The sequence below is a fragment of the Xiphophorus hellerii genome, chromosome 6, assembly GCF_003331165.1.
Source record: "Xiphophorus hellerii strain 12219 chromosome 6, Xiphophorus_hellerii-4.1, whole genome shotgun sequence".
NCBI classification, from domain to species: Eukaryota; Metazoa; Chordata; class Actinopteri; order Cyprinodontiformes; family Poeciliidae; genus Xiphophorus; species Xiphophorus hellerii.
This window is the reverse complement of record NC_045677.1, coordinates 25,493,721-25,509,056: the sequence shown is the minus strand read 5'-3', so window position 1 is coordinate 25,509,056 and position 15,336 is coordinate 25,493,721. Positions and strand designations below refer to the sequence as shown.

Here is a 15,336-nt window from a genome sequence, read left to right as displayed (position 1 = left end):
ACATGCCATTCATCTACGTTCTGTCACAATTACAGAAACGATTACCAATTTTATTTAGCTATTTCTTTTTTTTTTTTGTTTCCAGACCGAAACGTTAGTTTCAAGTTATGTCACGTTTTTTTTAGGGAAACCTTGACTCCTCTGTTATGTTTTAGGATCTTTGACTGACATGTCATTTTGGCGCCGAATATTCAGTTATTATACCGCTCTGTAGCGCGGGAGTTGTATGTTTTCGCGTATACATGTTGGAGCCGAACTATAGTTAATTACTAAGTTTTAATTCAGCATCAAGCGAAGAAAGTGTTTAAAGACAACATGCAGCGGAGCATCGCGTAAGTAACGACTGTGTAAACAGTTTAAAGTTTTAATTTACTGTGTTGAAGGAGTCTATGTGTCTTTAATGTAATAAACACCCACGTAATATGTGTTATATGTTGTTTTTGCTGTTAAATTGTGTGTTAAAACGGTTCCTACCGCGACCAATAGCAGTGTATTTGTGTCAATAGTTGTAAGCTAGCACTAGCATAACATAGTTATAGCTAACTGTGGTTTAGCTCTCAAAAATGTTTATGAAAGTGAGACTCTTATCTTAACGTCGAGGTTCTGGGACGTTTTTCAGCTTGAAGTAGCTCAGTTTGTTAAAACCTAGTGGTTGTGAAGAAGCTTTATGATGCTAAGCACTTGAATACACCCAAAGCAAGCTAGCAAGGTTAAAACACGGAAAAGCCACAAACATCTACGTGTTTATGGGGTTTTAATCTTGTATAACAACACAAAGTTGCTCCGTAATTGTCAACTGGAAGTATAATGTTGCTGGACTTGCGTTGTTTCGTGAAAACGTGTTGCCTCTTAAATTTAAAGGATCTATTTATTGTATATTCCTGTTCTAGATCTTTTTTTCAGCCCAGGAGCAAGGCTAAAGACAGCCAGAAGAAAACTGCAGATGAACCAGTGAACAAGTAAGTTGTTTTTCCATGTTAAATCACATATAACGAGACAATGCTACAGTTGTTTCCTTTATTTATCTCTATCTATCTATCTATCTATCTATCTATCTATCTATCTATCTATCTATCTATCTATCTATCTATCTATCTATCTATTTGCATCACAAAACTCACCCTCAGTACTCAGAAACCACTGTTTGTTTACCAGATTGCATCTTATGAAGTTCATAAATAAAATTGCTGTCATTTTATTTGCCTATATATACGTAGCAAACTGTCTAGGGAACTTTAAAAGTAAATTTGAGTCTAGTATGTATTAATATCGTTTTGCATTAAATTCTCAGCATAAATAATTTTCCCTCAAAAGACTATTAATTGGACATTTTAAAAAAGGTAATCTGTTTACTTTTATGTTGACAATTTACAACAAACTGCACGTATTTGAAATACTTACAAGTTAATCTTAAAATTTTAGAATATTGAGAAGGAGTGTTTGCCACTCTTTTCTATAAATCAAACCAGTTCTAGAATAGCTCTGCTCACATCGGAGTAGCAAAAGCAAATGAGATGGATTAGCTTGCTAACAGTTGATTGTGTCCTTTAGTTCATGTTACTGAGGAATATTGTCTCTGTTGAGCTGTTAGCATATCATACAGCAACAGTCTTCAGTCAGAGGCCTCATCAGGTTCGTTGTAAGACTGAGTGCTACTGGAGATCCCTTCTCCCCACAGCATCACCATCCACAACGACTGCGTGACATGAGTTTGGTCAACATTAGTTTCCCTTTGGGATAAATAAAGCATTTTTTTAATTGAATTGAATATTGTATTGAATCATTAAACAGAGAGAGGGATATTTCGAATGTTTATTCATTGTAATCTGGTAGTTATGACTGACAAATAAATAATCGTGCAGGTTTTATTGGTACTGTCCTAATAATTATCCAAAATTACTGATAAACTAATAAATCTGCATATTAACACCATAATAAGTTATTGAAACATATTTTAAAAATGTTTAATTTATTGTGATTTAGCTAATACAGATAGATTTTTAGAGCATATAAAAAATTAAGTCTTTTCCTACCACTAGGTATTTATCATATTATCTATAATTTATTGTGATACATTTCTTATAAGAATTTTTATTTAACATTGTCAAGATAAATTACAATTGATTATGTTTAAAGCCCTCCAAAGCTGTCCATATTGTTGGGATTGTTAGTTTTACTTTTATTCTCCACTGTTTATTTAATAAAAGTGTACCAGTAGATATCAATACATTTGAAAATATGATTAAATGCGGTTACTGTGTGCAGTTTACTGATACAAATCACACTTCTTTATGTGAGTGAAGCGTGTTACAAATGGGAATGTTTCTCAAGAGCAGTATTTGTGTTTGTGGGTCTATAATTGCTGTGACACACTAAAAAAAAAGTAATAAATAGTTCTTATCGTCACATTTATCATTATTACAACAGTACCACAAAATATCGTGATAAAACCTTCATCCCATACCGATCTCCCCTGGTGATCAAACTATTTTTGATATATTTTGGCTGAATGCTAATGTTTTATAAAAGCTCTGTCTTAATGGGGATGAAGCTGCCTGAGTGTGAACTTATTTTCTGACACTCGTTGCAGTTAGAAGCTGATCAACATGAGGAACATATGCGGTTTTGGTGGAATAGCAGTTCTATGTAGATGTGTGAATTAGTTTTTGAAACCGTTAATGATCAGAAGATGCTGTGAAAACTTTTCTGCTCAATCTGGAGCTGCTTTGAAGATGAAGTGTTCATTATCACTATAGTGTGTAATCTTTAAAGCAAGTCTTAAGACTCACTTTAATTGACTCGCCTTTATGTAATGACCCTCTTCACAGCTGTGACCGCTTTCCTTTATTTCTCTGATTTTATTTTATTTTTTCACTTCTTTTCCTGCTGACCCCCGTCTTTTTTTCCCTTTAATATGCTTCGCGTGTGGTTTGTGTTTATGTTCCTCACCGGTTTGTCTTTGCGTGTCTCCAGGCCCTTAAAGAGCCCCCTGAAGGTGCAGAACGGCGTCCAGGAAGCGGATTCGCCGATCAAGAAGGTCGCCAAGCGCAGCCGGCAAATCGTGGACAGCGACGAAGACGAGGTGCCGCTTGTAAAAGAACAAGGCGACAAAGGAGCTCCCGCTAAAACCGAGAAGGTAAAAACGCCCGTAATAAATCCACTGGAGCTGCTGTAATGAAGAGCTCCCACAGGCTTATCATTGGCGTTTTGTTTATTTAGTGATGGGGGACATCACTGTTACACATCATTGTCAATAAGCTCCATTTTGAAAAGAGCTGATTATCAGCGTTGGCTGGCATTCAACCACCTGTTATTTGATAAACACTCCTCTTAACCGCCCCTCTCACTTTGCGGGGTGACGTGTCTGCAATTATTCATTATTTTCTCTCAGAGGGGAGAGAGTGTGATGGATATGCGAGGTTAGTCTGTGTGACCCACCACTCTTCTTGTTTATGTGTGGCCAGGTGGTAATAATACATCCTCTCCTGTCCTGTTGGCAGCAGAGCATCTCCAGTAGAGATAATGTCAGTCGGCACCTGATAACTGCTTTTGTCTGCGATTTATCTGTTGGTTCAATTCACTGATGTCTAATTGCTCCTCTGAAACATGTAAAAGCAGTGTCCAAAATTAACTAGAAAGAGAATTTATAGGCCAGTTATGGGTTTATAACTATAAAGGTGCCATAAAATGAGGCCTAAAAGAGATGAAGTGCTTGCCAGGGCCATTGGTGTTAAGACTGCTGTGGAAAAGCTCTTGATTCTGTCAGATTTCTGTTCTTTGCAATTTTGTTGCACTTAAATGTTTCATGTGATCAAAAAAAATCGTATCTGATAGCAGACATGTCGATCTTCCTAGCTGCTTTTCCTTTGACCATGTAATTGAGCAATTGGATGTTTTGAAAATTAATTTGCTTAAAGGGAACATGTCAATTTAGAAAAAAATTGTTAGGTGTTTTTTAGTTTTTATTTCAGAAAACTGCAATGGAAACAAATTTTTTACATCTCGAGTCACATGATCAACCAGATTTTACTACTGGCAGAAAAGACAAAGAAGTCGTTGAAGAATCATGGCGCTGCGTGTTTTTAATGACTTATTGCCTGAATAAGATTATTCACATGTGATTTTAACTTTGCATTTCTTTGCGTTTTTTTTGTTTACTTTTCTTTTTGTTGTTTTTTTTGTTTGCTTTCAGAATATATACAAAGTTGTGTGAACATTTGTAATGGTGTTTTTCAATTCAATCCCAATCTTTAGGATCACGACTCAATTCAGAAACCAATTTTTGTATTTAAATGATCTGGAGATTCTGTTTAAATTATGTGACTGACGAGAGGAAAAGACTTTAGTCTAAAAAAAAATAACAATAATTATTTTAAAAAATTGTCGGCATTTAATTGACACCTGATACCGACGCTATTGTTTTTTTGTGTTTTATTTTTATTTTGTTTTATCTACATATTGCTATTACCATTATTATTTTTGTATTGTTTCTTTGCTCTCTTTTTATCAATTTATTCTATAATGTTATTGTTTTTTACAGCACTTTGGTGCAATTTTAAACCTGTTTTTAAAAGTATAATTAAATTTGACTTTGGCAACAATCTATAAGACTCCATACTGTATCAAATTCCAAAAGTTTATAAATCTATGAAAAACAGTTTGTGCATAAAATTCTGTAACTTCAATTACCTGTATTAGGTTAGCTTAGATGCCTGGCTGTTTCTTGAATAGAAAAACATTAAGAACAAAATATTTTATTCCTTGAAAATATTCTCAAAACAATAATGTTATCGTTGTTTGCAACTTCTGGGACAATTTATGATCCAGCAAAATTTGTAATCATGACCGACCTAAGAACAACCAAACTCTCTTCAAGCTTTTATGTTTTCGCCATTTCAGTTCTTTCAGTTAAATGGTTTCAAATGAAATTGTAGTCAACTATTTTCCAACAAATGTTTCCTGTAAACCCCTTTTTTAAATCAGCTCTACCTTTGGAGCTTTCCATTTCTCCTGGATTAGATTCTAATTAGATTTTAATGCGAGATAAACAACTTTGTTCCTGTTCCCTCCATCAGGGTCATGTTTTTCTTCCTGCAAGCTGCAGCTAAATAGCCATGATGTCTTATTGCCAGTTTCAAAGGTGTGTTTGTGGAAATGAAGCTTTATGTGGAAATAACCCTGGAACAAGTGATTATTAAGGCCTAGGAACGGCTAAGAGGTAGTTTCCAGTTTCTGCAATGAGTCGTTTTCTTTTCATCCTTGAATTATTTTCCTTCTTTTAATCGCTAAAATCTCTAAGTCGAGGATTTAAAAAAGAAGTTGTTGTTTTATAGATGAACGTTCCAGCAATTGCTTGTGATGCTTAATTTATTAAGACTACAAGCAGCATGTATTTAGAGGCTGATTTAAAATGACTGAGTGCATTCTGTAAAAGATGGAGAAGATTTGATTCGAATGAAACCGAACATTTACTCTGGAGCTGAATCTGGTCTGTGTGAGACGCTCTGGATACTCTGGATGTGTGTTGTGTTTTTTATTTTTCTCTGTTGGCTTCTCTGTTTAAAGCTTTAAATCTGCTCTCAGTCGTGTCCTCTCATCATGCATCCTAATTTTTTATTTTTTTTTTATGATTGGAAAATGTCTATTTATTTAAATATCTTAAATAAGTTTCTTTTAAAACTGATCAGTGTTTAAAAGAAAAACTTTGTGCCTTCCATCCCTTTTAGTAACAATTACTGATGCTTCTGTTTGTTTTTCAGACGGATGATGTGTTCAAAGCCGTACTCACCCCGTTGTCTCCAACGCCGGCCCCATCCACACCCATAACCCTGGAAACCCCGGAGACGTCAGCCTCCTCAACGTCGGCCTCCTCAACGTCTTCAGGGACGCCCAGTACTCCCAGTTCCACCTCCACGTCTAGAATTGTGAAACGCAAAACTGGTCAGTATCCAATCGGAGCAGATTTTCATAAATACAAACCTCAGAATAACTTTCCATTTTATAGTTTTTTTCTCATTCTAACTAAAATGCACCTTCATTTTTATTTCATGCGTTCAGGGATGTGTTTTAGGGTTTTATTTTATGGAGACAATGAGCCTGGTTCTCTGATTGGCACATAAATAACCTTTGAAAACCTTTTGTTGTCTCAAACTCCTGTTGTTCTTTTATTCTGAATCAGCCCAAAAAACCTGAAATCATCTTAACTGAGTTCTTTCTTTTAATATATCTAAAATTTCTGCAGTGTTTAAAACAAAAAAAAGGAATAAATTTCAAAGTCTAATTCTTGAAATCCTTAAAAATGCTCATATTTCAACTCTCAACAGCCTGAAATAGTATTTAAGTTAAATGTTAAAGTTTTACATTTATCAATGAATTTTCATTAATATTTTCATTTTTATACATATATTTTTAAGTTTATGGTTCTTAAAAAATTTAATTAGGAGGAGGTCCTAATTAGTTAGGAGAAACTAATTTAAGTTGACAATTTCATACTTAACCATATTTTTTAAAATTTGTTAAATAAAAACAATCGGATAGACATGTTAACCAGTTTTTTCTTTTTCAATAATTTGTGTGGGTCTTAAATGTGAAATATAATCTTAAAATGTCTTAAATGTACTGAAACTTGAAAAGACCCTTTTTTCTAGATTAAAAAAACATTTTTTGAGTGTTTTTTTGTAAAGTTAGAAAAGCCGATCAGTGTCTAAACACTGGTGCATAGAGACACTCTGATCAGGATAAACCTGGTTTTAACTCTCTTTTTTTTTAAATTATTTTTTAACATTTAAAAGAAAATTAGTGCTGCACTTTTTTAAGGTAATTGTTTTAAATCAAACCGAAAATGAAGAGATTTACTTGGCAGATGCACGAAAGCATATGTCCACAATCTTTTACCTTATGAATTTATTTTTGTACAACTAACAGGCCAAAAGTGTCTAAAATTCTTCATTTAAATGCATCTTATAATACAAGTTTTGCTTTTCTTGTTTCCAGTAAAAAAAAAAAGACAGATTCTCATCAACTGGAAATCTGTTATTGTACAAACCAGCTTCCTTTGGTTCGGTTTTCTTTCATTCAGAATGCTGCAGCTGCTTGTTGTTCCTGTTGTAAGACGTGAGTTTGTTGGTCTGAGCTCAGATTAGGAATCACAGCTTCAGACGTTTTCCCAGTAAACTTCTCAGTGCGCTGACTTCCTGCTCAGTCATTGTTAGCAGCCAGCCGCACTTAGCAGCTCTCTCTCTTTTAATGGTAATTTCACATGCAGTTTATGGAGTCGGAGCACAAACAGCCTGTATTGATTTTCTCAGACAATTCTGCAATAACTGACAGCTGGGCAACATATTAGTCTCCACTTATACCTCCTGCTGACTCAAATGGGGGATTTTTATCAGTGTAAGTGGACTAGTTTGAGAAACTCTTCTGTAGAAATGTAGTTTAACCAGAACCGGTGTGTATCCAAATGACTTACAGTGGCAGTTTACCATCACTTTAACATTGACCAAATAAAAAGACACAAACAAGTTTTTTCTCACTGTCTGAAGTTACATCAGACCAAACTTTTCTTGTTTTATCTTTGTTAGAATTAACCAAATTATTTCTATTTGCTAAATAATCTAAACAATTTTTAGAGATTTTTTTAGTAACTTCCTTCAAATTCAGTAGTTTAAATAAATTTGTTCTGTATCAGTGATAACTGTCTTTTAAACTGTATGATTTGGGTCAAGCTGACAGACAATGAAAAGGTTTACCTCAAACATTGGTCCAGGCATACCTTTTATTGGTTTTGCTCAAACAGCATTCAGGGATTGGAATGGTCTAGTCAAAGTTCACCTTCAAATCTGAGGCTGGAAAGACTTGCAGTAGTGAAAAGTAGTGGTTCTATAAAATATTGACTCAACAGCTGAATTTAAAATGACACTTTTTTGATCTCTATTTGTACAAAATGTTAGAAATGTTCCTTCTACTTCTCTTTTCTGCATTGTTTTGGTCTAACAGATGAAATCCTCACACAATTATGTTCATGGTTCAAGGTGACAAAATATGAAAATGTCCATCGCTGCTGACAAGGATTATTTTAGTATTTGAGTATTCTATTAAATATTCTGATTGGATAAAAAAACTGGCACATTCTGCAGACTTTTCATTGAACCACTTCATCTTAAAAGCTAAATTTATATATTTTTTGTATAGTTTTGGCTCAATTATTAGTTTGAGGGTGTTTCAGTCTGTTTACTCAAATTAACAATTAATGGATTACTAAATTAGTTGACGATTATTTCAATACTTGATTAATTACAATAAATCTAATTAATCATTTCAGCCCTAGTTGTAACCTGATTGACTTGAACGCTCCTCCTAAATGTCGCTGCAACCCGACAACAACGACGACCTGAAGCCGAACTTCAGCACAGTTGAAACATTTTGAACTTTGACACCAGCAGGCGATTTCAATTTGTTCCTCCTCAAGCTGCTTGACTTGATCATTTGCTAGCAGGAGCCTAATGGGTGAAAATAATCATTCCTTCATATCGACGGGGGGGAAAACAAGACATTAATCTCAAGCTGCAATCATTGAAAGTTTGTTGAGCACAAACAGCTGACCAGGCTGCGAACCATTTGGGTTTCATTTCTGTGTCGTCTCCTTGGACCGTCTCCCATTGACAACCTTTAGACTCGATCGCGTTCCACCGTCTCTCATTAATCCTATCTGCTGAATCACAGATAGGATTCAGCAGGCCCCCCGTCCTCCTGCTTTTATCATTTATTTCTGCATGTATTTGCATTATGATAATAACGTTATTACTGATGCGTTGTTCTTGCAATGTTTGGTTTCTGCTGACTGGACCGAACCAGCAGAGTGTTGCTGTCCTGGTATTGTTGCTGATTTCTTTCCCATTGATTCAATCCGTTCCCCTTTTGAAGTTTTCATGTGTGGATTATTGTCCTGCAGGTTCAGTTAGCATTTGATCGCCTCAACATTTAACAGCAGAGGTTTGTTTGTCTCTGCTTCATTATTGGCATTAAATATAAATTAGAAAGACTTTAATTAGGATTACTTTGCTTGCATTTTTTTGTCTTCCACACCTGCAAGGTAAGCTCATTGGGTGAAAATGAAGGCTACTTGGAGCTAAAGATTTTTCTAACACTTCAGCTTTGTTTTCATTAAGGAAAGCAACGCTCCTTTTGCTTTTCCTTTCGCCAAAATAAAATCAGCGCATTCTCTTTTCATCATCTCGTTCCCTTTGTGTTGGATGGCTGCACCGTTCGGTAACAGGCGTGCCTGCTACCATCTCTGCCGGGGAAGCGATCGCATTAAAGCAACACACTAATTCGACCTGAAATTGCATTCTTAATGTCCCGGGTTAATGCTTTCATTATGATATCTGGAAGAAAAACAACAACAGCAGTGCTACCTTCGCTAGAATCTTAACAAGAAGCAAAACAGAGGCAGATGTGGAACGGAAACCAGAATTGCCCCCAAGCACTGCTGTTGCATACAATTATAGAGGAAATTACACTGGAACTGCAAGCTGCTTGGCTGCATAATATCTTTCTGGATGAAATTAGTGTTTTCATTACCAAAGTACGTATCTGTGACACTCTCTCTTCTCTTTTTTTTGTTGGCCTACATCTGCAGTAAGAGAGTAGAGTCATCCTGTTTTTCATCTCCACATTTCTCTCTGTTTAATCATGGCATAATTTCATCTGGGACCCCCTTCATTTCATTATTTTTTGCTTTTTTTTTGTCTCTCTCTTAATTTAATTCCTCTCCTGATGTGTGCAGCGAGGAAGATGTTCCCCAAGAGGAAGCTGGATGAGAGCGAGAGTCGGAAAGGGGAGTTCGAGGTCGCGGAGGAGCAGGGTCAGCAAAACAAACGACCCCGCTTGGAGAGCAGTGTCAGCAGTGCAGGTACGCTTTCTTCCTCTGCAACGAGCCTGATAACAGGGGTCACATCCTGTGCAGGTCTGGAAGGCCCAGGTGAGCAGGGAAGGTAGAGGAAAAAAATAAAGCAACACATTGAGTAGTTTATTAGAAACCTCTGAACACAATCACTTCTCAGTTTTCTTTAGAGTGGCATTTTCTGTGATGGACTGAGAAAAAGTAGAGTGTATTTCTCTTTTAAAAAATAGAAGGAAAGTGAATGCGGGGTTGCTATTTTGTTTATTTTTTTGGAAATAAAATTCTGAACTTTGACTAGGACATTTTAAATCTTAGTATAAATAATTCTATTGTATCTCTGACTGTTTGTCTAATTTCTCCATTATTTTTTGCCTTCCCAATTGAAATACTGTTGAGAATCTGATAATATTTAACTTTTCATATGTACAAGACTTTGTGTGAGTTCTGGCATCAGCATTCTGCATACAATCAACTGATTATCCAAACAGATTAATAAAATGAGCTGCTTAAATTGTAAGTTTTGCAGGTCATTTTATTGTTTTAAGTCTTAAAAATTGTCCCAAGTTCAGTTTCCTAACTCAATTTGTAACGTTTAATCAAGACCGTTCAGTCTGTGAGATTCTTAAAAAAAAAAAGAAATGATTCACTGAATGCTCATTTTTGGACTAAACATTCTAAATCTTTTTTAACTAAACATGGATTACTTTTCAGCTCCAGCTTATTCCTTTTCAAAAAGGTTTACAACTTCAACAGTTTTTTTTTTTTAAGTTTGCAACAATTTTGCTTAAACCCAAAGACTATAAAGACTTTGTTGTAATTTCTGGTCTTTTTCTGTTGACTTTTTTTTATTCTGCTGCCATTTTTCTTTGCACTGCCACAAACTTTTCCATCTCTCCTCCGCCAGTATCCACTGGTGTTCCTGAAAAGGCTTCTTATTCTAATGGGTTGAACAGGCAGACTATTAATTAGTTTGAGCACTGCTGCCACCTAGTGACCGGAGGCTTGTTTATCATTCAAGCATGAATCAAGACACTTGATACAAAAAATCGCACCCCACAAAGTGCTGGTTTTTATCTTGATTTGTCCTTCAAACACATTTTTTTTCTGTCCCTGCTGAAGAAAAGCATCTCCAGAGCATGATGCTGCCACCACTATGTTTGAAAGTTACTGCTGGATTCCCTGCTTTTCATGATGCTGTTTGTTAACTAAAATTCTCTAAAGTTTTATTTCTTTCCACTTCATGATTATGCACTACTTTCTCTTGATTTGTTACAAAATCCCTTTGTTAGAACAAACAGAAAAAAACCAAACAAACACTTTCTGGTTGTGACATGAAAGAATATGGAGAAGTTCAACGGTTAGGAATACCGTTTGCAAGGCGTGGAGTCTTAAAATTCAAACACCAAGAAAAAACATGCCACAAGTCTTGCATGAAATGTGATAGCACTGATGTTTCTTTTATCTAACACTTACAAGCTTCTCCAACCATCCATAAGAAATTAATTGGATTCACTAATTGACTAGGCGATCAAAAGGAAAATTGCAGTTATGAGAATTTATCAGATGGTAATCATTAAAAGCGTACTTTTTGCTTGCATCTCTGAGATGTATGCAGCTCGTAGCCGCCTGAGCTTCTGGTCTGACAGAGGAAATGTATTAAAACCACATTAATCTTCTGTTTCGCTATTTCTGGAAATTTTCTTTGCTGGATGAAGAATTGGGAGAAAACAAGAGTATTAATGACTCGCAAATGATCCTTAGCTTCTTCCCTGACACAACTGTTCCTTTAATCCACAATAAAACCACATAATACAGAAACATAGGCAGCAAGAAGGCAAATAATGTGCAAATGAAAACTAAAACATTACAAGTAATTGGTTTTTCCTTCAAAGGATTATTTTATCTTTTAATTTGCTGGTGTTTATTTGGGGCAGTCCCTCTCACTAGGGCCCATAAAGGATCAGGGGAATCTTCCTGATGGCAGTTTCTGTTGCATTTAGACCATAGAGGAATGATAACAACCAGTCAGTTGTTAAGATGATTCCTAATATTTTAAATCCGTATTTATATAGATTTAACGCCTAGAGGTGAAGAAGTCCATTGGTTTTATTTTGTTATTTCGCTTTATAAATAAACAAAGCTAAATTGAAGCATTGTGTATTTATTTCTAAAACTAACAGGGTTTTTTTTTCTATTTTGGTGTTTTTATACTATTGTACCACATGTCTTATAATTTTTTTTTTCTCCATGTCAGAGTTTGAACTCTTAGAGATCAAATTATCTTGAATAAGGAGAAAAGACACCCTAACTTGTACTTTCTTTCTAAAATGGCCATCCTTAAAGAAAAGGGAGAAAAAGGAAAACCTTACCACATGAAGGAAATCCTATTTAGATTCTTTTTGATCTCCAAATCCTTTTCCAGACCTTATATGATTGTCCCTCTGTAGCCCTCTATTTTTCTGTGTTTTATGGCCTAATTGGGCAGCTGCTGCTATAAAGGCTACCATGCATTAGTAGGGATGTAATGATACTTAAAACTCCAAAATCATGGCAAGGCTTTATATTGAGTTCACAAGAATGGGACAGGATGAGAGTTTAAGATTATTTACAGATATTTAAGACTGACACATTTTTTGTCTTGCTATTTGAAGTTAAATCAGACTAACCTTTTCTTGTTTTAGGTCAGATACAATTATCAGAATTATTTCTATTTACTAAATGCCAGAAAACAAGAAACATTTTTAAGGATCTTTGTCTTTGTAACTGTCTTTGTATGTTGTGTTTTAGCATTTAAGTTGAGCTGGAATCTTGTTAACCTTTGCAAGATTTTGTCCGGATTGCTTCAATGAACTAAATATTTATTATTCCTATGGCTCAATGACTTACTAATCTTTGCAATTGAAATAAAGGTTGTCTTATATTGTATAGGTAAAGTTTTTAAAGTTGGGGGATTTTTATTAAATTAGTGTACTTGTATCAGTTCATTTTGTTCTTCTTTGTGAAAACAATTGAGGTGTTTTGTCATGTTCTTCATTTAGTTGTATTTTATCAGGCAGTTGTAGACTTCAAAGGTTCATTGTACCTTTTTCTTCATTAAGTTCATCTTATTGAGGATTTGCCATTAATTAAGTGAGCTGTGCTTTGCACAGCCAACTTTTAAACGTGAGTGGCTTATTTGAACTTGAACAGCTTAAAAAGCACTTTGTATGGCAGCCTTTGTATTTAATTTCTGAAAATACTGAAGTGATTGTTAAAAAAATTCCCCGATTCCATCTAGACCTTCTAAACTTTGACAGTCAGCCTACAGAAATTGAGTTTTCCTGACATGCAGAGGTGATTTCAATAGGTTAATTCAACAAGAGGTAAAATCCTGTGTTTTTAACTATACCGTGATTGACTAAAACAGGAAAATCCCATCACTGACCTCTAAAGACACAATGCATGTTTTTAATTTTAGCACAGAGAAGGGAAACCTAAATGCTTGCTGTTTAGCCAGAATGGCTGCACTGTATCAAAGCCCTTTTTAATTGCACCAGGATGAATGATTTGTTAAAAAGCATCGGAGTCCTTTGTTTTTCTAAATGAGTACTTAAGAACAGGGTAGTAATCCTACCTGTAATCCAGCCTGCAAACCAAGCAATTCTGCTCCAGAAAGAGTTTCATAAATATACCCTTAACCTCCCTGATAAGTTGGAGAAGTGTTTTTTTGTTCTCCTTACCATCGATGGAGAGAAAAGTTTGACAACTACTTTATTCCCAACTGCTGCTTTCACTTTTCCCAATTTGCTGGTTTGTGTTTTGACAACTCATCTCATTAAGACCAAAATTATTAAGCTAAAGCAATACCACTGCTGGATGTATAGACATTTCTCACATTTTTTGCTTTTTTAGATCATTAGTTTTCAAAATAAAAAGTAGTCTTCAACTAATGATTTCACTTATTGGAGGAAAAAGCTATCCACACCAATCTGGTCTTGTATAGAAAAAAGTAACAACTGTCTTGTTAAGTTATGATTTAAGTGTGATTAACCACTTTTTTTGGGGGGGGGGGGGAAGCTGAGTTTTATTTCAATCAGGCCTGATTGCTGCCAGACCTGAAATTACTTGCATAACAAGATAAGTCTAACAGGATGAAGTGAAAAAATATTAAAAGGCAACATATTATGACTAGAAGACAATGAAGGAGTAATCAGAAACACATGAACTGACATCAGTTGATTTAGGAATTTTAAGGCCACTAAAATGAATCAAAAAGCCAATCGAAGACTCATCAGGCACCTTGTCGTCACTGATGGAACCATGAAAACTGTTTTTGGTTTGTAAATAATTCTCAAGTAGGATATCCAGCAATCAGTTTGATGTCAAGATCAAGCCCACCTATGATACTCTGCAATCCAAAGCATACTCACAAGTCCTCTGACTGAGGTTTTGGAGTGTCCTAGTCAAAGTTTGTGCTTAACATCATGTTAAATATCATCCAATGTGGCTGAACTGAAACAATTCTACAAATGCCAAAATGCCTCCCTTGCGATGTAAAAGACACATTGCAAGTAATTGCAAGGGTGGCTCAATCAGTTATTGAGTTTGGTGGCAGTAACTGCTTAACATGAGGCAACTTTTTTAGTTAATTAATAAAATCAAAATAATATTTTTTGTCCCTCAGGAAATTCAGGTCCACCAGCAGCAAAGTGACAGTTAAGTTGAAGCATGTAGATTCACACAAATATAAAAATATAAAAACAAAAAGTAAAGGTAGCATACTCTGATCCAAGAAAAAGTGCAACTAAGTAAGATATTTTAAGAAATGTATAAGATGGGTATTTCTGCATAAAAAACAGACTATTTGCAAAGAAGTGAAAAATTGTAAACATTGAGCTAGTGGGAGCAGTGATTGTTATAAAATTTTACAGAAGCTGGGAGGAAGGACCAATTACAATGCTACTTAGTGCACCAAGGATGCAGCAGTTTGAAGTAGCTCCCCAGTTCATGCATGAGATCAGAAATGTTGTCCAACAGCAGTGTTAGTTCTTCAAATCTAAACCGTCATTTGAAAAGTGTATATTTTTCTTAAATGATCTTTGTTTAATGATACAAATCATTCAAAAATTGTAAAAAATTTCTAAGGGCACATATGCGTTTTCACAGCATTTATTTGTTGTTTCCCAGCTTTTTGGACAACCTTTTAGGAAATGTTTTGATAAATCCAAGATGGTAGAGCTAAATTCAGCAGTTTTTGGCTTTATTTAATGTGTAGCTCAGAAAATTAAAGTTTTATGCCCTTGTTCTCAACCAGCCAATACCATGACCCCGTCCGTCTGCTGGGAGTCGGTGCTACAAGTTTGTCAATAGCAATTTCCCCTCCTACCTGAGTGTCTCGAGTGAAAAGGAAAGCTCAGAAATATCACCTACAGCGTTTATTGAACAAGAAAGTATCT

The 15,336-nt window shown here is 35.2% G+C and overlaps 1 protein-coding gene across 1 annotated transcript in view; it reads left to right on the top strand.

The window, feature by feature from the left end:
- The first annotated feature begins 156 nt into the window (after positions 1-156).
- The window catches only part of lig1 (ligase I, DNA, ATP-dependent), a 71,351-nt gene continuing 56,171 nt past the window's right edge, over positions 157-15,336 (top strand). The window contains exons 1-5 of the mRNA XM_032566364.1: positions 157-332; positions 891-959; positions 2,974-3,136; positions 5,760-5,940; positions 9,785-9,910. Coding sequence (XP_032422255.1) covers positions 316-332; positions 891-959; positions 2,974-3,136; positions 5,760-5,940; positions 9,785-9,910 — 556 coding nt within the window. The 5' untranslated portion in view covers positions 157-315. The remainder of the gene's footprint in view (positions 333-890; positions 960-2,973; positions 3,137-5,759; positions 5,941-9,784; positions 9,911-15,336) is intronic.